The sequence below is a fragment of the Contarinia nasturtii genome, unplaced genomic scaffold (assembly GCF_009176525.2).
Source record: "Contarinia nasturtii isolate CC-2019 unplaced genomic scaffold, AAFC_CNas_1.1 Cnas_scaffold_1182, whole genome shotgun sequence".
Taxonomy (NCBI): Eukaryota; Metazoa; Arthropoda; class Insecta; order Diptera; family Cecidomyiidae; genus Contarinia; species Contarinia nasturtii.
The window spans coordinates 1452703-1480681 of NW_022198526.1; the positions used below are offsets into that span (position 1 = coordinate 1452703).

The 27979-nt window shown below is 33.1% G+C and overlaps 1 protein-coding gene across 5 annotated transcripts; it reads left to right on the plus strand.

Moving 5' to 3' along the window:
- The first annotated feature begins 2678 nt into the window (after nucleotides 1-2678).
- LOC116344803 (phosphatidylcholine:ceramide cholinephosphotransferase 1-like) lies at nucleotides 2679-27663 on the plus strand. 5 transcript variants are annotated; one of them, XM_031773563.1, is made up of 6 exons: nucleotides 2679-2758; nucleotides 23159-23291; nucleotides 23847-24057; nucleotides 24125-24399; nucleotides 24682-24860; nucleotides 25011-27663. In XM_031773563.1, the coding sequence occupies exons 1-6, from the start codon at nucleotides 2714-2716 to the stop codon at nucleotides 25164-25166; spliced, it is 999 nt and encodes a 332-aa protein (XP_031629423.1). In that variant the 5' UTR covers nucleotides 2679-2713; the 3' UTR covers nucleotides 25167-27663. The 5 variants fall into 5 exon arrangements, with proteins under 5 accessions (XP_031629423.1, XP_031629425.1, XP_031629424.1 ...); XM_031773565.1 differs by lacking the exon at nucleotides 2679-2758 and adding an exon at nucleotides 7032-7736; XM_031773564.1 differs by lacking the exon at nucleotides 2679-2758 and adding an exon at nucleotides 18501-19121.
- The last annotated feature ends 316 nt before the right edge of the window (nucleotides 27664-27979 follow it).

Here is a 27979-nt window from a genome sequence, read left to right on the forward strand (position 1 = left end):
CAAATTGATCAAATGCTTTGCATACAGGCTCGTGTGGAATGAACCAACAACATAATATCGGGTGAACAAATCTCACGAAACTGCACCAATGATGAAGAAGCAATTTCGAGACACCACACTCACATATGCATGTACCCTAACAAAAATTCCGATAAATTGGCCCATAAATCTAAACGCTACATTGAAACCAAGGACTTGCAACACACAAAAATTCCACGTACATTACGAATGCAAATCTAATGAAGACATTTTTTCTCTCTCTCTCTCTCTCTCTCTCTCTCTCTTTCTGTCTGTCGGTTCTTTGCTATAATGTTATGCAATACACAAAACAATCAGTGAACAAACAAATTTCACATTGGCAAAAATGGAAATAAACGGCACCGAAGTCGGCTTGATATATGCGACAAGTAATTTGCAGGCGCACTTCCAATACCAGAAACATGGCATAGAACATTCAAGAAAAAAGAACAACCATTCAATTCACTTCAAGCAATCGGAAAAACATTTTCTGAACTTTCTGCATAGTTTGCTACCTACAACTGGCGTTGAACCATTCATTCAGGCCGCCAATTAGCATACCAACCATTGTATTTGAATCGTTCTATCTCTCTGTTTCTGTGTGAACATGGATTGTTTTTTTTCTTGCCTTCTTGACAACATTTCTACTAGCAAATCGACCGAATTGAATTGAACGCAAAATTCATTCCGTTGAAATGACCGATTTGTTATGCTTCGTTCATTTTATTCACATTGTGACGGCTGGCCATTTTCCAAAACATAATCACACTTTTTTTGTTGAATAAAAAGCCCGGTATAGCTGTTGGACTGGATTTCCTTTAATTTTATTAATCTGATGGCATTGTAAATTCATGTAAGGACAATGACTTTGGCGTAATTAGTTTTGGCCATTTTAATGATTTAATGATGGCTATCCGTATTTTTTTTTCCTTTTCAAAGGCGCAAACTTGGTTAGTTTTTTGTTTGCTGAAGTTTCTGGAATTCTTTGTTGGTGTACGCATTTTTTCAAGGTCCAAAGTGCCTGACATTTAATAACAAAACAATGAATACTCGGAGTTATTCGGTGAAAATTCATTGAACTTTCAGTTGACATAACAATCAATGTGTAAATAAAGAAAATGACTGTTACCAAGAGAAAGCAACATCTAGTTTAATTTTTGTTTTGTTTCGATATTTCTTGGGGGAAATTATTTCGATACAGAATTACATCAAAGGGTGTCCTTATTAAAATAGTACAATACCTTCAATTGATGAAACGAACTCATACTTCCTCTTATCTAACTCATAGTTGCCAAAGTATCTCAAATGATTCCATAGCAAAAGAAAAGCCCGAAAAGTTCATATTTTTTAGAAGATTCTTTATCATAAGTTTACCTTTGAGGTCAATGTGTATGATCATTGTTTCGACGTCATAAAAGGATTCTTCAAAAAAAGTGTAGGTTGATGTGATAAGCATTTTATTTATTCCAAAGGTAAATAATTTCTGTAATATCATGCAAACCGGGAGTTATTCAATCGAAAAAGGAGAAAATACAATTTTTGTGATTACATTTATGCGATTGACGTAAATGTTGGTGGTCAATTCAAACAATGAGAAACAATGTCGCATGCATAATTAACAAGAACATGAACTAAAATGGTATGGTTAACGTGCCATTAGCATAAACTCTGGTATTTCAAGCGAATGATTTTTATTTTATAACCATTCGTTTGATGTGCGTTGCACTTAGTTTTTCAGTTTCGATAAATGCCTTTGAAATCTGTCCAAAATCAATTCCAAAAGGTCGCGCATTTGGGTGCGCATTCAGCCGATATAAAAAACCTGTTTATTGATTTATTGACAAATAAAGTAATGATACGTATAGAGTGCAGCTTTTTCTAGCAAATATAATCATAATATTATGTGTTCACCATTAAACACGAATACCCCGAATGGTATGAGTATTTTCTCAACTCGCCACCGGAACAGACGTCATTCGTCATTATAGACAATTGATGGTACATGAATATGGCACACATACATGGTGTATTCGGGGCGGCAAGGTGTGAGATTTATATGATCAGACAAATTCCTCACGGGAAACATAATGAATGTAGGTTAACGGATACTTTTTGTCCATTCGGCTGACTGTAAATCGATAAATACCGCTTTTTATTCAGAGTTCTCAATTACATTGAAGGCGTACGACCCATACCACCAACCATTACATCAATCGCACGACAAACACATTTAAGCTTCAAAAGAACCATTTGCGATTGCTTTTTCCGACTAATTTCGCTGCCCATTCCAAAATTCGTTTGAACAACATGCCAACGTCTATTCATGGAAAATGAATTCCGTTTTTTTGGACACACCGTTGCTGTTGTTCCTCTTTCCACCCACAATTTCATTCGCTCTTTGAGTCTAGAAAAAACGACACGAATTTCATTTGGTGGCGGCTTGCCGACAATACTGCACGATATTCTTGTGTCTCGTGCCTATCATTTCTCTTTGAACTTCTAATATTTAAAAAAAAAAAAAGAATCGTCGAACAAAAGTTTATCAATGTTTTAATGGTTTTATGGTGTGTTTTTTACTCTGAAAATAGAGAAGAAAAAGTCAAAAATTGTCTGGGTGAAGTGATTTATTGTTATTTTAATATTTAATTGCAATTTGATTAAATTCGGAGAAAGTTTGAATCAACCATTTGTCATCATGTTATTCTGTAATTTATTTAAAGGAACGTGTAAGAAGAAGGAGGTAAGTTTTTTATATAAATTATTATTTTAAAATGGTTTTCAATGGGAATGGAGCTGAAAAGTTGAATACTTGTGAATTGAAAAAAATATCTTGAATATATAGAATTGTCAATATCTTCTTTTATCGATGCATGTTCGCATTGAATACAAACACCGTCATAATATTGGACAAGCATTCCATAAACTCGTTAATTTGAAATGGAAATTTTCAATTTAACGTACATATTTAGTTTCAATATGAAGGTTCCGAATAGAACCAAAACACATTACGCGTTGAATACGAAGCAATCATGCAACAATAAAATCATCCTGTAATTTTCAGTCTACCAACACCTGCTATTATATGAAATCGGCTAATACATTCTATTTCGATTAATTCAAACACTTTGAAATTGATTGATATCGGCTTTATTTGTACCGTTAGAACATTTCCCATTCATGGAAAAATTCGCATTTCAAAGAAAAATAAGCGATTTGCAAAAAAACCAGGTTCCGTTTGTAATTTATTCGTTTCCACGGAAGAATTTTGACACAAATGAAGAATGGAATTTTACTGTCGAAATAATAACTCATATTTTGACGTAGAATAATGATATATACACTTTTTACCTATTGTATAATACGAAATAGGCTCATTCAACTTTCTTCGCGTACAATTTCGTGTGTTTAAGTTGTGATGTTTCCGTTTCGCGATGAATTTATGCATAAATGCGATAACGTACCGAAATGAAGCGTTTTTTTTGTGATTTCGAATGTCCAACCAGCATCAAGATTCCCAGACTCTTTCACAAATGTAAATGTGAAGATCGCCTTACGTGTCTATATACGTTTTTTATGTGTGTAAAGTGATCAAGTGCGAAGAATAGTACGCAAAGCAACATGAAACCCCACCAGTCGTAGAATGCGTTTTATTCAAACAAATTGAAATAACAACGAATGAGACGAACAAAAAAATTTGAAGAACAATGCAAATAAAATACTTACAAATCCAATGCATTTTCTGGCATTTTCAAGGGGAATCTTGTTAAAAGTGTCGAAGTGGTTTCTTTTCTTACTTGTTTGTTTTATTACAATTATTCTGAGTTTTTTTTTGCGAATGAATTTAGTTCTCATTCCGATTCAAAGTCAATGCATAAAAACCGTTTTCATTTAAATGGGAACAATAATAATAATCATTCGCAAATCGAGTTAGTATGAAGGCGATAAATGGGTGTTTTTTGCGAGAAAAAAAAAACAAAACGATACACACGCTCACATGTTAATATACGCGGAATGAAAAAAAAAAACTAATAAGAAGAAATCATCAAGCCAATGCATTTGGATTAGTTTATTGTTTTGATTCGGGCAATTGAAAGCAGCAATTTTCGTTGTTGCTTTGAAAACAACAACCAAATTCTGCGAAACATAAACTAATAACTTCTCGAAAATTATAGCGATTCATCTCTACCGTCTTATAACGATGACGACAGTCGCTAACGAGTCATACAGTTTTGTATTGCATGTTGTTATCACATATTTCTTTGGCTTTATCAAGTTTTTTTATCGGTTGGTTACTCTTCATGTTCTGCACAAATCCTTCATTCAGCAGTCACATTCACGCCACAGCTAATATCTTGCCACACCAAACGTATCTCGTTGTATCCATCAGCGGCACGACGAAGAGAATCGCATTTCACTTAAAATAGCTTAAACCAATCGTTAACTATGAGCAAAAACGCACATATGATTCGGCGAATTGGATGGAAACCAAACCTATTATCAGCGTGCGCAATTGCTATGTTGAGAATGCATAGCGACAAAATACCGTGCATTCAATTAACATAATGTGTAGATCGCGTTAACATTTAATGGTGATAATTAAAAAGCGAATTTTCATTTAAATGAACTACTCTGATGTTCAACCAAACGAACACTCTTCCTGTTTGCGCCACATGAAATATTGGCACACTTTTTACCATCATGACTTTGTATGAATTATTCGTTTGGAATTAGAAGCACCTAGATATTCGGCCTTACATTTTACCTCATTTAAAGTCCGCATTGGATAACAAATGGTGTCATAGAACAAATGGAAACGTCTATTGGGCATGTATATTGTACACCGGCCGACGAACAGGTGATCGAAGTAATGTAAAAATGAAACCCTTTTGCGTTGAACCTACTTAATTATTTATAATACACGTTTCACTTTCAACTCTAGGGGGCATGTTTATCAAGCATTAAAAAGGAAACACTTGTAAATCACGTTTCACAAAAACTCTCTTGAAGTTCACCGGACATATCAAGGACATTCTTTTCTTTTCATCAAAAAATGAATAATTTCAATTCAAATACAAATTTTCAAGTAATTTGATACGTAATTTTATTGAATGTTAAATCAACTTGAAGTCTTGCCGATTTTTCTGTTTCACTCTGTGTTTGCTGTTATAGATAAGCAAAGAACTCAAGTAATATTTGTGTTCAAGATTTTTGACTTCTTAGCCATGACTTTGTTGCCTTGTGACGAAGAAAATAAATTTTCCATAGGTTGTGTGGTAATTCAATTTTTTCGCAACCTGATCGAATTTCGGTCAGTAACAATATGAATTTTTTACTGCTTCCGTTCTCCATTGTTTGTTCAGTCATTCAGTGTCATTGAATTCGTTTTCTGAGTGATAAGTAGCAATTAATTTTTGTGCTGAAAAAAAAAGATAGTTCATATAAAAGTAATTAACATGTTCACATTTTGGAAGTCATCGAACTCGGCGAAAGAAGGAAATTCAGCGTGGTACATTGATGACGTTGATTTAAATCAAGAGAGAGTCAATTCAGATATGCTATCAACCAGTCGATATGTGAGTAATATAAAAGCTACCGAAATTTATTATCAAACACCAAGAGACGATTTGCCAAGTCACTCGTGGTTAATTTCGTCCATTTCATTCACTTTTTTTTTTGTTTCATCGAAACACCAATTCGTATTGAACAGACATGAATTAAAAATTTAAAAGTGATTTTAGTCACAAAAGAAGAAAGAACTTAGTTAACTAAGTAGCCGAAAAGTGGGAACCAAAATTGAAGTAACCAATAATTAACCAGACCATAACAATAAGAAAATCAAAAAAAAGTGGAAAGAGTATTAGAAAACAAGTTGAAATTGTAAGACCTTTTTCACGGTACCTCTTAACATGTAAGCCCTTTTTAGCTAGAAAAAAGCACATACGCTTTTTAGTCATCCGATTTATAATGCACTTATCGAAGCATAGAGGTCGCTCACGCAGCTCAAGTGAATTTATCGAATAGGAATGTGTATAATATATTCCATTCATCAATTAAAAACATGCCATACGGTTTTTAAGAATAAAAATCAAAAATGTTCCCATTACGCAAGATGGGTGAGATAATCAAAAATGATTGTCAAATCGTGCCAAATTAACGTTTGTTTAACTATAAATTGAGTGGATATTGTTGTGTAAATAATTTATTCAATCTCCATGTGCACGTTGCAAGTGAATGATTATTTTTTTATTTTTCGAGTAATAGTTGCTATCATCATAAAAAAAGTAATTCACCGAATAACCGAATATTCATGGGCAAGCCCATTGAATTAGGAGTTAATCAAGATTTGTGTTCATCATCGGTAAACACAAGCATTGTGTCTGATTAAGACGGAATGTATGAATCAAATTGGAGTGTAAAAAAATACGCCGAATTTGAATGTGTGTACTACACATTTGTTTGACATGGATAAAATGTTCATCGAACGTAAAGTTTGACAATTTATAGGACACGCACGCATACACTGGTATTTTTATGTCAACGATTCAGTATGTATGTATGTGTGCGTTTGTGTGTATGCATTGGATTCTGGCGCGTATACAATCGGTTCATCTTGTGCCGCTGAGGAATCTAAAGTATCCACACTCATACATAGCCAGCGGGTTATTTGAGCGTAACAGTTCACTGAAGTGTTGGTAATTCGTTGATACAATACACACACACATGGAATGGTTCATTGTATCCGAGTCAGCGTTCAAAAATTCGATATAGTTTCACATGGACGTAGAATTCAAGAACCTGTGTGTGCACTGTATCCATGAGCGCATTACATTTACATACACGAAAGAGAGTATCTCGCTCACTCTGCACGCAAATCACTCTGAAAGTACCGAAATAAACGAAACATATCAATTGAAATGAAATGTGTTCGCCTCTCTCACATAGACACACACACACGCACGCTGCCTCGTAACGTCAACATTTAGGAAGCCAAGTAGTAGCAAAAGGCAGAGCAGCAAGAAAGCAGCATAACAAGTTGTTTCTCTGTCTTCGACACGAAAACTCAATATTTTTTTATACTATAAAGCGTCTCGCGCTTACTGTGTTTTTAGTTCGTTTTCTTTGGTTTTTCGTTGGTATTCTCTCTTAAAAGTAAAGAAAATAATCGGATTTTTTTTTTGTTTGTGTTTTCGTTTATATTTATATCGTGATGGACGTACATTTAGAAGAAACTTTGCCATTTAGAATAAAAAAATTGACACAGATGCACTAAAACATGTTGCGACCAATTTGATTTTCGATAATATATAGCATTTTGTTTCAATCAATTTACAACGACAGAGAGTTCAATGTGTCGTTGAGTGAATTAAAATTAACGACATGGTGCACGATACAATCGAGAGAGAAAAATTTTATAAATAAAGGAGACGAAAATTTCAAGTGTGAATGTATACTTCGATTTACGTGCAAAATTATCGTACACGAAGAAATATATTATTGTTTATTGGTGTTTCGATTTTTTTGTTTTTGTTTTTCTGTTGTGTGTTTCGCTTAATTTGTACGATTCGATTTTCAATTGAGTTTTTTTTATTGCACGATTAAAAGTATAAGTGCAAATCGGCAACGACAACCAAACAAATTGCATTCGGATTATCTTTGGGATTTTATTTTATTGTTTAGCTGCTTTAACCATGTCGTACACACATACTGTTCCCACAAAGGTGAGCGAAAACCATTTAAATTTTTAATTACATTTAAACCACACCAGTCGAACGTTCGAAAACCATCCAAAATCAAAACTTAATACTTCAAATTCAGCATTCGATATCAGACATGAGGGGGCGACCGCAAGTCCTATATCAACTACAAAACCAAAACATTTAAACGAAAACAACATAAAAAAAATCAATTAATTGAAAACCAAAATACTTCAATACCGCCGAACAAATCGAATGGAAATCATTTATTGCGTGCCCGATTGAATGAGAGAGCGAGAGCTGAACCGTTTAGTTGGTTCGACGAGCAAATGAAATCGAAACCAATCTCATACAAAAAAAACTACGATAACAATAACAAAATGCGATATGTTTTCTTTCTGTAAGAAATTGTACAATAAGAAAGTTTTCCACATTTTTTTTTCTCACCGCACACACTTAACTCTTTTTCAGCTTTGGTTATAGTCGTCGTTTTTTTATTATGGGTAGTTTTTTTTCCGCTCACATCCAGTTCACCATTTTGTGCTGAAGGTTTTTCTCATAAAATACCAAACGAAACATTCGTAGCGAAAAACATGAATGCAAATTCATAAAACCCAAAACAAATAGGGGAAAACACAACATCGTTTCGCCAATTGAATAAAATTGGCGTGCGTTGGATAGAGAAAAAAAAGCCAGACACACTTACAACCACACATCGATTTTCCTTTTTTTTCGTTCAAATTTTCGTGTGAACTTTATCGACCACTGACACATGTTGTTCCATTGAACTCACTATAACCACGTACATGCACACAATTTTGACTTCTTTTATACTCATCCGACTACATTCGCTTTCGCATGATTTCATAATTTTATTAGTTTTTCAATCCAAATGCAAAAATATCCGCCCCCAAAGTGGGGAGTGTATAAAGACAAAAACGAATTTATTAGATTAATTGCTGTTTTTCGATCTCTTTCTTTCTCATTGCATCCAATGAATTTAATTGGAATTGCTTCGCATCATCACCTTTTGGTGAAAGGAAAAAAGAGCTGTAAATAGCACCGTTTATATCACGGTTGAAAGTGGCGGTTAATTTGCTCCATCGTGTAAATTGGCTTCAAAATCATCGATGAATTCTTCGTAGAAATGAAACATTTAATTCCATATCATGTTATGGGGAAGCAATCAAGATGATAATGTGACTCATTGCGGTGTGCACCACAAATTCATAAACTTTGGATTCGTTTTCGCAAAATACTCATTCGTTGAATTCGTAAATTTTATGACACACAAACATTTAAAATTTAAATGTGTCCAGAACATCTGTTTTGTCTTGTGTGCCATTTTTTCGATCTAAACGTACACGTATTTGTTTGATCACGAAAAAAATTTCATTACTTCGACAGAAGATATCGTTCGACAACTTACTAGAAACATCTTTATCATCTGTTTACATCACCTGAAATCATTTTTTTATTATTTACTGACGTGGAACATTCGATTTGAATTAGAAACAAAAACGGCTCAAACTTTTCAATTTCAATTGGAGTTCTCGGCGGTATTACGATCTATTTCGAACAATGATGATGCAATCATACCTCGATATGTCACACTGCTTACTCTCTATGAATAATTTAGTTCAAGTCACGATAACTCGGTCAAACATAGTTTTGTCTATTGTGACCATTTCACCGAAAAAAAAACCGAACGACAAAGAATAAACAAACCAAATAACAAATCAAGTATTGTTACCAATTGAAAGAGCGATAAAAAAATTCACACATTTTATTTGCACTGCAGTAAACATACTTGAAGAGCCACAATATTTAATTATAGTACATGATAGATATCGTTTGTTATCTCTCACATCAGGACATGATTGAATTAGAAAAAAAAGTGTGTGCTTGAATGAGCGCCGATCAGATTTTATTTGGTATGTATTACAATAGAATTGTTATCGATAATCAACACGAAACAAAAAAAACGATCTGTATTTGATAAGTTCATCAAACAGCCTTCGGTGCGGAACGATTATTATTGTACAATAATGTGCGTTGTAATTGAACGATAAATCGTAAAATAGCCGGCATGAAAATGAAATGAATTCGAAAATTAACCGAAATTCGACTTTATGAGATTAAAAATGATTTAAATGAACAATACAAATGTTCAATGATTTCGTGCTATTTAAATTGATTGAATGTGATTTGACCTTCAATCGTCGACTCAGTTTTGCCAAAACGCCTCTCCCTTTCTATTCGTGAGACGAACGACAGTAAATAAAATCATGTATGTTGGTTAGACATTACAACGCATTCATTCCCACATGTGACGACGAGTGGTGTTGATCAAACGCAATCCATATTATATTTGAAAATATCATGTGGTTCGTTCACTTATTCGTTTATGCAGGCAAATTGCTCTATTGAAATCCAAAACCAAAAAAATGACAACAACGAACCGAAAAAAGAAACCTTCGTCACTTCATAAAAGCGGCAAAAGAAGTCTGATGATCATCAAACACAAAAACAGACTTATATACACTTCAAACCTAATATAAACCATAATTTTTCTAAGCGCATTTCTTTCAGTTTGAATGACAAAAAAACACACACATAAAATATTGGCCTTCATTCTTTTGGTTGTCTCTGTTTTAATTTTTCGTTTGAAGTGGTTCGGCTCGCCAAAGGAAAACTGTGTGACATGGGAGAAAAATGGTGACGTGAAGTGAATTCTCGGTCAAAATTTGATTTGAATGAAGAAATACCTCACAAAATGAATAATTAGACGATAAATAATGAACAAGACTCTGCTTTATGCTATACACTGCATATAATACACATATTGTAGTTTTTGAATAATTGAAAATCTGTGAACGAGAGAAAGAAAAAAAGCATGGTCCCATGAAATGAAACTATTCATATACAGTGTATAGTGTACTGCATATGACGGACACTTAAAATGATGGTTGGAAAATTCGAACGACGCAATTAAACAGAACAAATACAGCTTTCGATAGCATCAGCATTTGGCCGTTTTGTTCACTCTCAGTTTTGGTTCTGTTCTTTTGTTGAATAACTCATTTGAGATGGGGGGGACCTTCATCTATTTTAATCATCGATTTTTTATTGATTATTTGAACAATATTGTTTATCGTCAGCAGGTACATAGCATAGAAATGTTCTTTATCTTGATGCTTATTAAAACAAAAACACAATTGGGTATTCCATTCTTTCGACCTAATTGATGTGACACATACAGAGTCAATATTGTTTCATCGATGATGTCAAGAATGTAATTAACGGCGTTTTGTTCGGTTTTTTTATTTAAAATATCTTTACAAAGCCGTTAGAAGTGGTCTCACTTCAAATCTTCCATAGTTTTTGATTACATTATGCTTGCCATTGCAGTATTTTAATTTTGCTTGCATTATTTTATGTAAGACAAGCGTTTATTTAAAATCACACGAATTGATTATTCATGAGGATTCTTTACTGAAGAGTATGGTTGATCCGAACGAATAATTTGCATTTTAAACATGGACACCGCGTCGTTGTCGCAGTCCAGTATGGTCTATAATTCGTAAAACATTCATCGAAATCATCGTCTTCTTTTTTTTCTTCTCCGACTTCTCCTTCGTCGTCGTTGTTGTCGAATTATGGCAAACAATGAAATGAAAGTGAAAGGCAGAAGAAATGGCTGCGGAACAAGCAACAAATTATATTGAATATCAAGTCAGCCGGCTTCTGTGCCATAACCATCCGAACGAAAAAAGTCCGATGATGTCATGGCTATATATTTCGTTTTTTTTTTCGTTGTTCGCATTGTTATACCACCATTCGCATTTCAATAGACGAAATTTGTTAGTGTGTTGCGTGCCGCATATGCAGGCTCAATTCAAATGGTTTGAAGGCTTTTCTTGCTCTTTCGTTCGTCTGATTTGTAAACGAATTTTTTGTTTTATCAACATGCATTCACTCGGATCCATTTCACAAATAGACTATAGTTCCATTTATGAATTTTCGTTTGTTTTTTTTCTATCTGCGTCCTGTCTGATTTACGCTATTGTCATATTTTTTTATGTTCCGAATATTTAACCGAGACCTTTTAATGACAGACCGAAAAATCTATCGTTTTCACACCCAACCAATATGTCCTCAATGATGAGCCATTTTGTAAATTACTTTTTACATTAGTGGCATGCATTTATAAAAATAGCACCATGTCGGAGTCTGAGCTAATTATCACCTACGAAATTATTTGATGTTTACAAATCGATGTGGTTTCTGTCGTCACAGCAAAAACCAAATCAACGCACATGTATACGCTCATTTTATCGTTGTTTTTCGTGTGATGTTCTTTTAATCATTTTTTTCATCGCCAGTGTCCGCTCGTAATGCGAAACGCCATCGTATCACTGAGTCATCATGAATAAAATAGTGTTTCGACGAAAAGATGTCGTTGCAATGACGATTGAAATTGGCGTCATCGTTTGCGCTTAGCATAAATGAAATCATCGATTTTTTGTGTTTTGCATCACCGATTGGCACGAGCGAACAAGCCTGTGTGTGATTCAAAACGATTTCCAATTAAACAGTTTCGATATTTCAATAAATATTTGGCGAGCTCATTACTAAAACAATAAACCGGTTTTCTTTCGTTCAATTTAGTTACATTGCTGGTAATGATATATGATATCAGACAATTGCAATAATGCCCTAGTCTGTTTCTACCGGAATTGACTGTGGTTGCGAACTTTGACACACCATTTAATAATGTTCAATTTTAGAAGAAATTATTGCATTTACTGTCATTGAATAAGTGTTGAAGGTGGTCTTTGGAATTGATTCCAATCAAAGTGGAATCAATTCCAAAGACCACCTTCAATTCAATTGAAATTTATTGAATCGAATTCCGCGTTCACTCGAAAACAACCGTAATAAAATTAAACGTATGCCTTGTGCTAGTTAGAATTTACTCAGAAAATGTTGTTCTCAAAATAGAAAACATTCCGATTAAATTACCTTTGGGAATAAAAGGCGTGCTCTTTATTATAGAAACACGAACAGAAAGGAAACTTATTACACGTTTCATGTCAATTGGGTCAGCCAGTAAAATGAAATGGAAAAGACGTATCGCAAGACAATAATAAAAAATTCATTTCAATGTGTTATCAAAACTGGAACTTCAAATTCAAATGCAAAGGTTATGACAATAACAACATCTCAATTTCATAAAAATCACCATGTTAAAAATATCGCAATCAGACGACACTTTGCTAAAAATAAATCGAAGCCTGATCATGCCCGTAACTAACAACACCTCTAATGCGTATTCCGAGTACTAATCGAAGTTTGTGACAATATGGCCGTCACAGTTTGGCAAAATCATAATGAATCGATTAAACTGCGTTAAACTGTTAAAATAAAACAGTAGAAATAAATAGATTTTAATTTTTTACATTTTTGAAAATAAAAAATCTTTTGTTTTTTAATTTTGTGAGATTTTCTGTCCACAATATTCAAAAATATTAAATCAATAAAAATGAATTGGTTGAAATAACCTCACTTTTGTGTCACAATCGTGATAAACCGATTAAATAATTATTAAAACAGTAGAAATAAAAATATTTTCATTTTTTACATTTTTAAAAATAAAAATTCTTTGTTTTGTTCTGTAGTTTCCGGTAGTTTCGTGAGATTTACACAATATTAAAAAATATTAAATTAATAAAAAATGAAGTGGTTGACATAACCTCACTTTCGTTTTAATAATTATTTGATCGGTTTATCACGATTGTGACACAAAAGTGAGGTTATGTCAACCAATTCATTTTTATTAATTTAATATTTTTGAATATTTTGGACAGAAAATATCACAAAATTAAAAAAACAAAATATTTTTTTTACCATGATCGGGCTTCGAAATAAATACGCAATGAATTGCATAGACTGTCTCGTGAATTATTCAAATGCCAAATAAAATCAATTACCATTGTAAATCTAAACAAAGTTCAGCGATTTCAACGCAGAATCCAGATGATAATTCGAAATGAATGAAGAACATTTCATGGTCATCTAGTATAAACTGGCGAACAAAATGTGCAAAATAAATATTTGGTCACATTCGGTAAATTTACGCATGATTTTTGAATATCATCATAATATTTATGGTTAATATTTCCACCTCGACAGAAAGAATGGCCCATCAACATGCGAATGCTAATTTAAGCAACGCAACGCTACGGTTGAATCGCTTTTTTTATTCATTAGCATAGCTCATGTTAATCATTGAAAGTCATGCAATATGGAAAGTGAATCCAACAGAAAAAAACACATCGACCGAATTATACTTATTTATATTGATCGATTAGCGTAAAGTACACACAAAAAATAAGCCTGACAAATTATTTTAGGATTCCTATTAAAATATTAATTTGTAAGGTTTCCTTATAATATTGGAACATTTTATCAGGAAACCTTTAAATAATAAAAATGTTTTGTTTCAACACAGTGAAGTTGGCTTTGACGTTTGGACGCGCCAATTTATTAGGATTCCTGTTAAAATATTGCGATTTTATAAGGAAACCTTACAAATTCATTTTTTAATAGGGATCCTAAAATAATTTGTTGGGTTTTTCTCTTGTGTGTACCTCTGCGAATAAAAAATGTTTCTACTAGAATCGTTTACAAACTCCCATAATTTGCGGTAGTTGTTTTTCGTTCAAATTTTCTGGTATGAATACGGTTTGTTTTGAACGATATGTTTATCTGTGCAAAAAGCGATGAAAATGAAATTATTTTTTTTATTTGATATATTGAGTTCGTTAAATGAGATCTATCATTTTTATTTTGACATACATCGTGTGATTGCCCCTGCCCATCGACCTTGGGTTTCAGCATCTCTTGCACAGCAAACCAACCATATGATTTGCTATTGAGTTTTTATAACTTTTAGATTCGTCTCTGTTTATTTGCCTTTGCACAGTTTTTTTTTGTTGTTGCCAATTTTGTTTATCCACAATCAAAAAATGAAGAGAAGGAGATAGAGCAAAAAAAATAATTCCATGGACGAAAAAAGGTCATTTTGTTTGCTCAACATATTCTTTGAATCAATATTTGCGATCACAGCACAAATGGTAGCATGTTACAAACGATATGAGTTAACAGCAAATTTTTAAGCACGGGCTCCAACTATACCGAAGAGAATAAATACAATTAACATTGATATTATGGAAGTTTGTTGCCATCTTATTATTCACATACAACGTAATAAACGAAATGAAAGAGAAGAAGCAAATCGTTTTATTTGCTGAATTACGAGCGCGTGTGACATTGTGTCCAAGCTGCAATATCTCATGGTTTTCAAAATTGGTCCGATTAAACGATGTCGGTTGTTTTTTTTTTTATTCTTTTGTGCCGCTCGTGAATATAATAGGTTCTTTTTCTATCTTTTTTCCGCAACATCGAAAATTATATCAATTTAATACAATTTTAAATACATGTGTGCCTCATTTTAAAATTCAATATGCATGACAAGTGAACCGCATGAAGTTCGAGGCAGTCTGCCGTAATTTCGTATGCGTTTTACGTTCAGCGATATGCTGGGCGGAGGAGGCAATGGCTTTATAATTGCTACAAAACACCACGTAACCGATGAATTGATAGAAAGGAAATCGAATATTATAGCAAACAAAGTAAACATACGCACGTTTTTGTGAGCAGGAAAAAAACCTGATCAATGTACGTGATGTGTAGCCGGAAAACAATATCAATAAGCGCGCTATTTTTAAGCAAAAAACAAACAAATCTACTCAATTTACGCTAAATGTCCGGTCGAAAAATCGCTGACCAAGTGAGCGCAAAATGGGTGAATGAGCGAGAAAATAAAGGAACTCAGACCGACCAACTGTTCGATGAAGAGTATCAAATTCAGTGCGGCACAATTGAATTCAAAGTAGTATAGAATTAGATTACAATGGAATACGGTCGTAGTACGCATTGATGAAATGGATGTGAACATGAAAAGTAAATTCAATTTGCTCTCGACTCGGCTCGAGAGAGTCTCGAATGAAAGATTTTTTTATTTTTATTAATAAGAGTGAAACGTTTAATAAACGATGTATGTTTAATGTTTATATTTCGGTCTCTGGCATATCGACTCAATTAGAACACAATTTAATACGAATTCGAATTTATTAGTAGAAAGAATTTGATGCTGTTATAATCAGCACCCATCGCATGTATGAATTAGTCGTCATCAAGACTGAGTTCGTTGTTATCAAGACGGAGAGAAATGCACGCACATTGTCATCACCGTGTTTGACCTTTGTGCGTCGTAGAAAATTGATTATGTGCGTAGTGGAAAATGTTGCGATTAAAGTTGTGCGAGATAGAAAGAGAAAATGAGTTAAATTCAATGTCTAATAGTAGGCGCAGTCTAATCTCTGCATTTAATGTGAACAGACTGTGAGCGATTAAGTTGTGCTGGCGACGCACATTCTCAACCGATCACATCGCCACACCACATTGCACATTCCTAGGGGCTTAATTCAAAATTTTCAACGATTGAATTCTATAATAATATCTAAATTAACTGAATTTTTCTGCAAACGAATGTATTCCGGTGAATTCTACGGCGATTTCATTCAAATATGTGAGATAGTGGTGAATAGTTTCTGCTGGAAATTACTGCAATATTTATATTTTGTGTAACAGAATTGTAAATGTTTTTTATATTTTTCAATAAAAATTAATTTTATTTTCAATTTTGAGCGATTTTCTATCGAAAACAATCGGAAATATTGAAAAAATAAAAAACATTGCGGTTATCATAACCTCACTTTATTACTTTGACACATTTCATTCTATTCACACGAATTCACCGAACTCATCAATAACCACTCAATTCAAAAGTGTGAATTTACGTGAATTCCTGTGAATTTTTTTGCCCGAGAGAGCGAGAGAGCTAACATAGAGACGAATAAACAATAATAATAACAACAACTAATCCAGTAGAATGTCGTTGTGGTGTATGCGCGCGTCACATTTGTAGAATGCCATTGATATATTGCGTTGAGAGTGTAAGGCATATAGTATATATTTTTCCATTTCGATTCGCATATAAACTACGATGTTTGATGGTCATTACATCCGATTACTGTATTTGTGCACCGACATAATTAATACATCAATCGTACGTGTACGAAATACTCTCACAAAATTAGAACTTGCCTCATTTGATTGAGGCTTTGAAGAAGAATGTGCTCGATTGAATATCGAGTATGTTTTTTTTTCGCCCGTTGATTTGTCGGTTTGAAAATGTTTGTGCCGGTCAAGAGTCCAAAACATACATTGCTTTGTTTCGGTGACTTCATTCAACCTGCAATTCGATTTTTTTTTTGCTAAAACAGTGACAATCACAAAAAATATATATAAAAAAAAATTGGTTGGGTACCAAACCGCACAGAATATGTAATCAAAAACAACAACAAAAACTTTGGGTGGATCGTGCTTATTCTGTTCATTGAATTATAATGTGCTTCTGTGCATATAATAGCAAAAATATGTAATCGCTTCGCGGCGATCGCTATGATGCACCTATAAATTACATCGAACAACGAAGAACGAGACTGCGAGAGAGATAGAGAAAGGGAGACAGAAAAATCGAAAAGAAAACAAACGAACCATATTATGCATTCAATATGAACAAAAACGCTGTGTATATTGGAAGACACCTTCAGTATACAAAATGCAAATGACGTACTGATTACTTCGTTGTCTTATGTAGCGAACGACCAACAATATTGTATATATGTATTTATTTGAGCTAATTTTACAGTAACCACACTGCGCCAGCAACACAAAAAAAAATAATAATGTGAAAAATAGCAAAACAAGCTGAATTGAAAACAACAATCACCATGCAATTCACAGCAACACATCAGCAATAACAACGACAATGTTGTTAGAATTTCATTACGAAATACACGAGTCATAATCAGTATCGGTATATATCGAACAGACGGACAGTCGTAAAATAATTACTGAAATTGCTCAAGCGATTTTTTACAAAGTTCGAGTGCCATTCAAACAATAATCCAATCAAGATATCAACGAGTATTGATCGGCTTGAAAGCGACAAGAGAAATCAAGAAAATTGTATTATCATCGTCGATATTCATGTCAAATAAGAATAAATACATAAAAAAGTGATAGGAATTTAAAGTGTAATCAGTAATGTAAATGATAAAAGGATGTGCTAAAAACAATCGTTCGTTTAACGGTCGTTTTATTTTGAATTGAGTCCGCATAGATTCTGTCTAGCAAATCTCATATGGTATCATATTGATTTGGTAAACAATTTACGGTCTCACTGAGAAAAAATCTCTTTCGTTCTCTCTCTCTCTCTCTCTCTCTCTCTCTATGTGTCTCTGTGTCTCGCTAGCGGCACCAACACGATAAAACCCATTCATGCGAGAAAGCAAATAATCATTCTCAATTCTCATGAGAGTGTGTTCACTGTTTCGCTGATAAAATATACATTCATACGTGTAAACCAGCCAAGCAATTCGTTTTGCGTCTGTACTACAGATGTTGTCAGCAATGCCGTTGTATATGTGAATATATTCAGTGGGCTATCAACATAAACGAACAAACATAATAACTTGAATTGTCTTATGAGTATGTGCGTTTCGATTATATGTATGTGTGACGGATACACAGCACGAAACTTGTAGCAAACGAAAGAATTTTAAATTCATATATATATATATAGTATTGATGATTGCTTTCAAACCTGACGGATCCCCTTGGCCAACAGTCTTATTTTTGTGTTCAGTGCTTGTTTCTGTGATCGTATGAAAACAAAGCCAGTGCATTTTCAATTGGGTATTCAAAGTGAAAACAGATCATATACGATATTATATGTATTATAAGACGCAAATTTCGAGACCGAAATAGATTTTTAACCGATTTAATTCATAATTGCAGCGTATTTTGCTGAGTACACGCGCAATTGATGGTGTAAAATTTTCATTCGTGATCTTAACTATTTTGGGTGTATTTTGAAGTGCAAAGTGGGTGATAAGAAACATTTTTGCGTCGTCATTATCATTTCTAGAAATTATTTGAATTTCCGTATCGATTTATTTAAACGTGATATGAACAATATTTCATCAAAACGAATTTATATGTATTGACACAGTGGTGTGTTTTTTGTGAGTTAGTGATAAATTGAAAATCGTTTTTGAACATTAATTTTACGTTGAAAAACGGTGCAACGACTTGTATGTGTAAATCACGAGCATATTAAAATAAACGCGTAAATTGTGCGGCAACAACAACAACCAACAACCAACAAATCAACCAACTATGTGCAGCTCAATGTATCGTCGATTTCAATATGAAGTATGTTTACGCTGAATTGAACCAATTCAATGAGAAAATGTTTAACCGATCAAATATAAGTTATGTAGTGCATTTTTGCATGCATTAGGCGCGCACATTCCATCGAAAATCCCTTCTTACTCTCAGCCAACGTTCAATATGAATGGCCGAGGCATGTGCGCTTGTATCTCACTCTGTGTGTATCATCTCGTCGATTGTGTGCGAAAAAAGACTGTTTACCTTCGCTTTTTTTTTCGTTTGTTACACGTCTTTGTGGCCTCATGTTCGATTCTAGTGACGACATTTATTCGAAATTGAATTGCATTGTGTACATTCTAATTTGCTACGCTTTTCTCACTCTATTAATTAAATTAGCCTGTTTTCTAAGTCACATACATGGAAAACTAAAGAAAATTACAGTCTAGTGAACCAGTTATTTTGCGTAAATCTCCACTGTTGTAGCCTCAATGAGATACGATGACAAAGAATATTGATGGGCTTCTCACACTATCTATACACATGCAGCGATTTATGGGGGAAAACCGGTTTGAAAATAATCAATCGCAGAGCTACGCAAATGCTGAAGATTCTATGGCATTTGAAATTTAAATATAATTGTTTGTAACAGTAAGAAAAGAAGACAACCGAATGTATATTTTTGGCGAACGAAAAAAAGACACAAAGAAGTCTTGCATATAAATATTTGTATAGACTCGACTCAAAAAAACTATACACACATTCTTCATGCCATACGGTGCGCGTGTCTGCTGTTTTTTAGAATAATTTTGAAGTATGTTTACGTCTTAACACTTTTTCTACGATCTGAACTTACACAATACATATAACACGCGATAACACGAGACCTAAAATCAAAAGTGAAGAAAAAGAAACCGCCATTGGCCAGAATGATAATCGGACAAAATTCACATTGCCATTTAAATATAGAAAACGTAAATTATATGAATAAATTAACACAAGCGTAGCTCAATTTTTTTTCCAAAGGGAATGAACAAGTTATGCCCACATGGCGACACAAAAAGATGTGGTATTCATCGAAATAAAAAAAAAGTGAAATATAGAAAAAAAGACGACATTTTCACTAATTTTCAAACACGTTTTCGTATTGTGCCCGAAAATTACTTTGTAGAAAAATGTTCTGGTCACTGGCATTGTTATTTTTAAGCCTCAATTTTCGATTTCGTCAACAAATATGAATCTTACATGCGCTAGAGAAGTTATTATTTTTAGCATTTTAGTCTAGTCGCTTCTTTCGGCATCATTTCGAAGTAAACAGTGGACAGTAGACATTTCAGAACATATTATGATTACACATAAACATGTCATTCGCTATCGCCTTTTTGATGCTCCCAGCAGAGCTGTTCTTACAATTTTACGTTTTTGCGACATAACTACTCCTTTTTTCTCTATCTATTTTGTGATGAGCTGTGTGGCGAACAAAAGAACACATTTGAAATATTTCTGTCTATATTGTACAAACTATATATATTTATTATATGGAAAAAAGAAGAAGCGCACGACGACATTGTTGTCATCGTCAAAGTGAATGTCAAAAGCGCAATTTTATCAATGACAACCGATACAATGCTGAACAAACAAACACTTCGACGTGTAATAAAAAAGCAAATGATAACGAATGCACTGACAGTGCTTCTTGATAAATTAAACGACAAACAAATATAATTTATATGGAAATTTTAAACGTTTTTTTTAATGCACTGAAACGCCAGTGATTTCCTGCGTGGGAACGTCACCGTTTCTTTGTTCGACGACCAAAAAACGGTTCGAAAGATTTTTAGTGTTTGAAGTTTTAATAGTTTGGGCAAAATTACTTTTTGTGAGTCAGACTATTAAATTAATGTACAAGATTGAAAGTAGTTTGAAAATCGACTGACTGTGGTTAGAGTCTCAAACAAGATTTGGTGATAAAAATTCCATGACTAATGTAAATACAAAAATAATTAAATACATTAAATTTGTAAAAATAATTCATTCAAATGTCATAAAAACCATTGATAAAATTCAGAGTGCAGAAGTTTAGCTGTCATTCATATTTTCTTCTTAAATGTCGTTATCACTGTAGTGATTAAAAATCGTGACTAGGATCGTGATGACTCATAAATCGAGATAAATCTATCAATGTAGTAGTCATGGTCACTGTTTTTTTTTCTGTTTAATGAATAACATCCAGCAATCTGTATTATGCATGGACCATGTAAAATGGCATATAAATAATAATCTTTCAGAAAAATGAATATTAAATTTGATTTACAACGCGAGAATAGTATTGGATAATTTGTATGTTAGAAAAAGTCACTACCGGCGCTAGCGATATTACGTCATGACGATAAACGCAAGTAGTTTGAAATAGTAAATGAAAAGTCGAAAAATGATTGCAATGGACATTGTTCGATGTTGTCTATTATGCAATCAGAAATTCCATTCGGCCATTAAAGTCGATAGCGAATCAAGTGAACATCTCAAGTGCACTATAGAAAGACACACACTTAACTTGTAAATAAACATCTTAATTAAATACCATTCTCGCTTGGTTAAAGACATAAAATAGTTAAATTATGCGCACGACGAACGATTTTTATGGAAAAACTAATTTCAGTGTCGTTCGATCAATTGCATTATAATTCAGTCGAATCGGCGTCAGTTCGATTGTTGGAGGAGTTCTGGTCAATTGAATGTGTGTTTTTTTTTTAAATAATAAAACATATGAATGGAAAAGCATTCGATGCATTAAGTTTTGTTCTCTGTTGTTTGGACGCAGATTTGAGCATGTTTCCAATCGCTCTGCATGCTTTTATGTTGTGAGCGAAGCACTTTTATTTACTCGCTCATTGGATATTCTGAATATAATAATAATAATCACACACCATGCTCCTTTCCAAACATCCTGTTTTGCTTGCAATAAAAAGTCACATTAAAAATTGAACTTAATTGAAACGACGCCCAATTGCAATAAAAATTTGTGTATGTTTATACTCCAATTGTAAAATGGCATGCGTTTTATTGATTTTTTTTTTATTTGTATGGTTTGAGCTATTTTCGCCACCGTTGGCATTTTGGTCAAATTTTATTCGCCAAAAATGATTCTCTCTGGACTCTGCTCGAAATCATTTAGTGTTTCAGATAATAATAGTCGAAATTCACTCTGAATAATTTTGTATTTACACACCCAACGGATATCTCTTTTGTTCCGTTTAAAAAAAGTCACAACAACAATTACTTCTAAAATAAACAAAATCTTTGACACTGATTCATTGTTCTGCTTTTTTGTTTCACTGTGAATAACATTTTACCAAATGATATATACTCCGTAGAGTAGCGTTGCTTTATGCAGTGTCAATTTGACGCTTAGGTCTGACAGATTTGTGTTTGTATAACTCGCGATCACATACGAAACAGAAAGAAATCTGTTGCGTAACTACTGTGTTTCACTTATAAACTAAAAGCCGTCGTCGGCTCTTATCGCCAGATTGAATCGTATGCACGACAAATACTTTTTTATCTCGATTCGCCGTAAAATAGATCAAGCAGATGAACATTTATTTTTGTGATAAATAATCTCATACATAATCAACACAGGAGACGTATATCACCGCGTTATGATACAAATCGTATACGCTGAAGTCGCGCTCAATCATGACTTAATTTAAGTTCGGCGCATAGAGACAGAATCATTTTGGTGTCTGAGAAAAGAGATCTTGACCACTTATCGCATTAGTTTAAATAAGAAGTAACCTCAATTAATTCGTTAAAAAACTCTCGTTTTATATACATGTTTGTGTTGTTTTTTTACATAATTCCGTCGCAAAAATGCAAATTAATGTTCTTCGATTGAATATTTTTCCGGCTAAAGTTCGTGCTCTTATACGATTTGGTTGTAGCAAAAACCGAGGCATTTCTTATAATAAAAATGTTCGACAATTCAACCATGTTTGTTCTAAATATAAAAACTGTTTCTTTTAATGGTTTTTCAAAAAAAATAATATATTAACATATTGTTTCTCTTCTCTGATCGCCAACAGGAAGTACCTGATGAGAACTACGATTTGCCTTATAATCAAAACGAAACCAACGGCGATGCTGTTATGATAAAAATGGATGTGCCCAGTAGAGAAGAACCAAATTTCCCGAAAGAAAAATGGAAAACGCTTATTGGTAAGTTTTGGGAAAATTGCAGTGATTGTCGGAAGTTTCCCAACGTGACAATATAAAAACCATTGACACATGTGTAAATTAGTTTCTACACTCATAAATTCAACCCGTTTAACGGCAATGTTACCTTATACGCGCGCGCTCAAAACATCCGCAATTAATTTTTTATGGAAATCGGAAAATTATTTTCCATTGACGTAAATGGAAAAAATAAATGAATGAATGACATAATCCTCGTGCCAATTACCATTTAAAAAAAAACTCATTAATCCTAAACATGTGCATGCATACGTCCATCAGAATGGGTTGGGTAAGGACTTAACATACGCAAAATGTTTTAGGTTTCTTCACTTTTCGAGCGAACAATCTCGAATTAATTTAACTACGTCCATTTTTTATAGTCATCATTAACGTCATACGATTTTATGCAAATTTTTCGCGTAAATGCACGGTGAATTTAAAGATTTAATTCTGTTATCAATGCTCAAATAAGCACCTGTTTAGTGTTATCATCTTGTTATATAATCATTATTTTTTGTTTCTCTCTTTGTATCTCAGCATTCGTAATATTAGCCGCAAATATGATCTTAGCCACAGTGTCTTTGAGTCTAGTCCATGAACGTTTACCCGACCGAAAAACTTATAAACCACTTCCGGATATATTCTTAGACAATGTACCAGAAGCGCAGTGGGCCTTAAATGTTAGCGAAATTCTAATTATGATCCAAGTCAATTGTTGTATTGCACTAATTACATTTCACAAACATCGGTAAGTGCAAACAATTCATATATATTTAATGAAATAATAAAATAATTCGTGACTCCTTCAATTACAGATTCATTGTGATGCGTCGTGTCTTTTTAATTATGTCGATTTTATATTTTCTGCGTTCAATTACAATGTATGTCACTGTACTACCTGTATCGAGTACGCAATATGTCTGCAGCCCGAAGGCGAACGGAACCACCGTGGTAATCATTGCAAAACGCGTATTTCAACTTATGTCGGGTTTCGGTTTATCTATTAATGGCAAACACACTTACTGCGGCGACTTCATTTACAGTGGACACACTGTCATGCTCGTTTTGGGATATTTGGTGATATCTGAATGTAAGTTTCGAATATTGGATGCTATCGACGATTTATTTGATGAAATTGAGCTCGACCATACATCTGTTTGTTCGGAATCTCTTAATTACAAAACATAAACGTTTATTTAGAGCAAATGTTGAAAAAATTCTCAATTGAACTCGTTTGTAGAGAGGAACTGCGATATAGTCCAATTTCATCAAATTTGAACGATCATTTTTAACGACCTACGCTCAAAGTTCATAAAAATAAAACGATTGCATAACGTCTCCATAGCAAATACTAATAATTATTCTGTTCTAGATCTGCCGCGTCGAATCTCAGCACTACAATGGGTGTCATTTGCGATGGCTTGGGTAGGCGTATTTATGGTGTTGTATGCACACGGTCATTATACAATCGATGTTATAATTGCATATTATATTACAACGCGTTTGTTCTGGACATATCACACTCTAGCCAACAACGCATTTTTGATTAAGGTATGTTATTAATTAGAAGAAAAAGAAAAATGGCTCAATTCCCGTTATACATATACTTATTACATCAATTTAATTGTGCCCGTTTTGAATTGACATTAATTAAAAAAAAAAAAAACAATAAACTACAAATTACAATTTTTCATTGTGTAGCACGCCGGGGCGAATAATTATCTAGCACGAGAATGGTGGTATCGTGCATCGAGGTACTTTGAGGAAAATGTACGCGGTCAATTGCCGAATGAATTTGAATGGCCTTTGTCATGGCCTAGACGATTTCAACCGAAATTTCCAAATCGTGAAAGTTAACATTGATCAGATGCAAGCTGCCTGGGCACACAAACAGCGGCAGCAATACTATCAGCAACACACTCAAACACAAACAACATGAAAAATACACGATAAATACAACATAGATTAAGTTCAATTTTGTAAACATTTGGTAGACAAAAGACGTCAAAACACACTCTAATCTAACGAAAATGAAAGGAAACAAAAGAGAAAACATTCATATTTCGAAATATAATTGAGATATTTTTCGCATGTGATCACAGATGAAATTGTAAAAACAAAATATTATTGACGATTGTCTCTTTGTGTGTGTATATGTATGTCAATAATAAGTCATTTTGTGCATATTAAATCAAAAAGAAAGCAGAAGAAAAAAGGAAATTTGTATATGTAGATGAAAATTATAATGAGAACAGAATAATTCTACAAAAGTCTGATAATCGTGATCGAAATTCGTAGTCACGTTTGCAAACGAAACAAACAAATCGATTTTTTGTTGCATTGTACATCATTAGATTTTTATTAGCACATTAAATACTATAGTAATGCGAATACGTGAGAACTGAGAAATAGTGACAATTTCTCTCACATTTGTACAAAACACAGACCCACACACACACACATGCATATTCGCATTGCGACGACTGAATCTCTCAATTTAATATTTACATCGACAAAATCCATTTTGCAGTACAAAATGGATAGAATCAGTTCGTCCCATAGATATTTGCAAATTGCAATAGATTTCAATGAAGAAACATCCAACAGAATACTTCTCGAAGTAATGCATTCGAATTCAATTGTCAATCTATTTGTATTTTATTTTTATTGTAAAAATTTGTAATTGTCCAAGGGAAATTCTGTATATTTGGTGTTGTATTCATTTTCACTAAACAACAAAACATACACAATCTATCACACTCTCTTCATGAAAATATGTTTGTTAAATATCGAACTCGGAACGACGAATGTAATTGAGCAAAGTTGAATTTGAGAGGTGTGAGGGAAAAAACCAAAAGGGACATTCACTCTTAATACCTTACTTTTGCTACAAAATTTTCCTAAATGCTTTTTAAGTTACACCACTTTTATACGAAAATTAGTGTCGTGAAGAAGAAAAAGATCGGCGCGAATTTCGCCGAATTTAACTGTAAAATTGTTGAGAGTGAACTATCCCTAGAAATTTGTGTACATAAACTAAATCGAATGATGAAAATGTTCATATAGAAACAACGCACGAAAATTCTCAACACTTTATATGAAACAAAACTGGAAAAGCATTTTTTTGTAGCCTTTTGTGAAACTAATGTAAATAACTAGTTCACCTTTTTTTTTCTTGTGTAAGTAAAAGTAGCGACATATTGTCGTCATTGTCAAATTGACAAACATATAAACTCCTAAATATGGCCATAAAGCCATCGGAAACTTTAATATTAACAATTTGCTAACTAAGTTAAAATGAATAGATTTTATGGTTCCATTTGTGAATTCGAAAAGAACGTATATTTTTAGTGTTTTTATTGGTGGATCTGTTGAAATGATGACAAAAGAGAGTGTGTTCAGCTGTAGTACTTTTCAAAAATTCTATAATTTTTCGGAAAACACTTGTCCTTTATACGTTTTCAGCTGCGCGTTGCACTCAATCATCAGAAAATATACGCTCTTTTCGATGTCACAAAATGAGTCGAAGGACAATGAAAGAGCTGTTCAAAGAAGAATTAGAAAGAAACAAATTTAGATACTTTTAAATGAAATCAAATGATAGAGAAAAAACTGGTAATCTCAGAATAAAAAGATGGGAATAGTTATGTGATTTACGTTTAAAAAAAGGAAATAAGTAAAGAAACTAAAGTAATGTAGAAATTGCTCTACATTTAATCTAGTGTATAGTGTAGAAAAAAACGAGCGAAGCATTTGAATGGGGTTTTAATTGCCGGAGACACTTATAAGCCACTTCGTCCGTTAGTTAACACACTTCCTTTTCGATTGAATAAACTTTACTGCTTTTATTAAAGTCCATATTTATTTTATAAAAAAAAACCCAAAATATATTTGATATTAACAATAAAAAAACCAATTCAACAAAAAAAATGAAGAAAAATCACTCATTACTTATATCCTCGTTATAGACAAAAACTCAAAATGCAAAATGTCGTTCAAATATATTGAGAGTTGATATTTAAAAAAAAAAATACTTTTTTTTAAAATCAGTTTAAGTATTATTATGCATCAATTTGGAATCTCGTTAAAAGAATTATTGAAAGAAAACAAACATTCGTTAATACAATGTATTATTTACAATAGACATGATTTTAATGAATAAATAGTGAAAAACTCAAAATGAAATCTATTCTGCTGTTAAAATTATATGTGTACGTGAGAATATTCAAAATCAATGGAGGAAATACAAGCATAAAGCGTTTCCAAACATTGATTCAAATCATTTGATATATAATATATTCTCACATACACTTATAAAAAGGTCGAATTTTTTCAATGTGCGAATTTTCGCCAATTCGTTTTGTTTGATTTTTTTTCTGTTTCAAATGGTTTCAATTTAATCAGAGGTTTTATATTATTTCTTTTTCAGAAAAACGTTTTTTTAATGTATTAAGTCCGTATATTGTGTTTGATTTTTTTGTTGAATATTCTACAAATACAAATCGAAAGAAAAAACCGTTCTTTGTGGTCGAAAAAATGTCAGTTTGCAATAAAACAGTGTGTACTGTAGATTAATGACCATTAGATTCTATCGAAATTAACCATTATTTAAACTTGTATAACAACCTAGAATGAAAATGATTCTTTCTTTTGGAAGTGAGAGAAGACGA

Bases quoted from the DNA above. Each gene is read 5' to 3' on its own strand.
- LOC116344803 (XM_031773562.1), top strand. From the start codon at position 22,947: ATGCAAATTAATGTTCTTCGATTGAATATTTTTCCGGCTAAAGTTCGT. The intron at 24,400-24,681 runs GTAAGTTTCGAA...ATTCTGTTCTAG, and splicing joins ATATTTGGTGATATCTGAAT to ATCTGCCGCGTCGAATCTCA. The intron at 24,861-25,010 runs GTATGTTATTAA...TTCATTGTGTAG, and splicing joins ACAACGCATTTTTGATTAAG to CACGCCGGGGCGAATAATTA.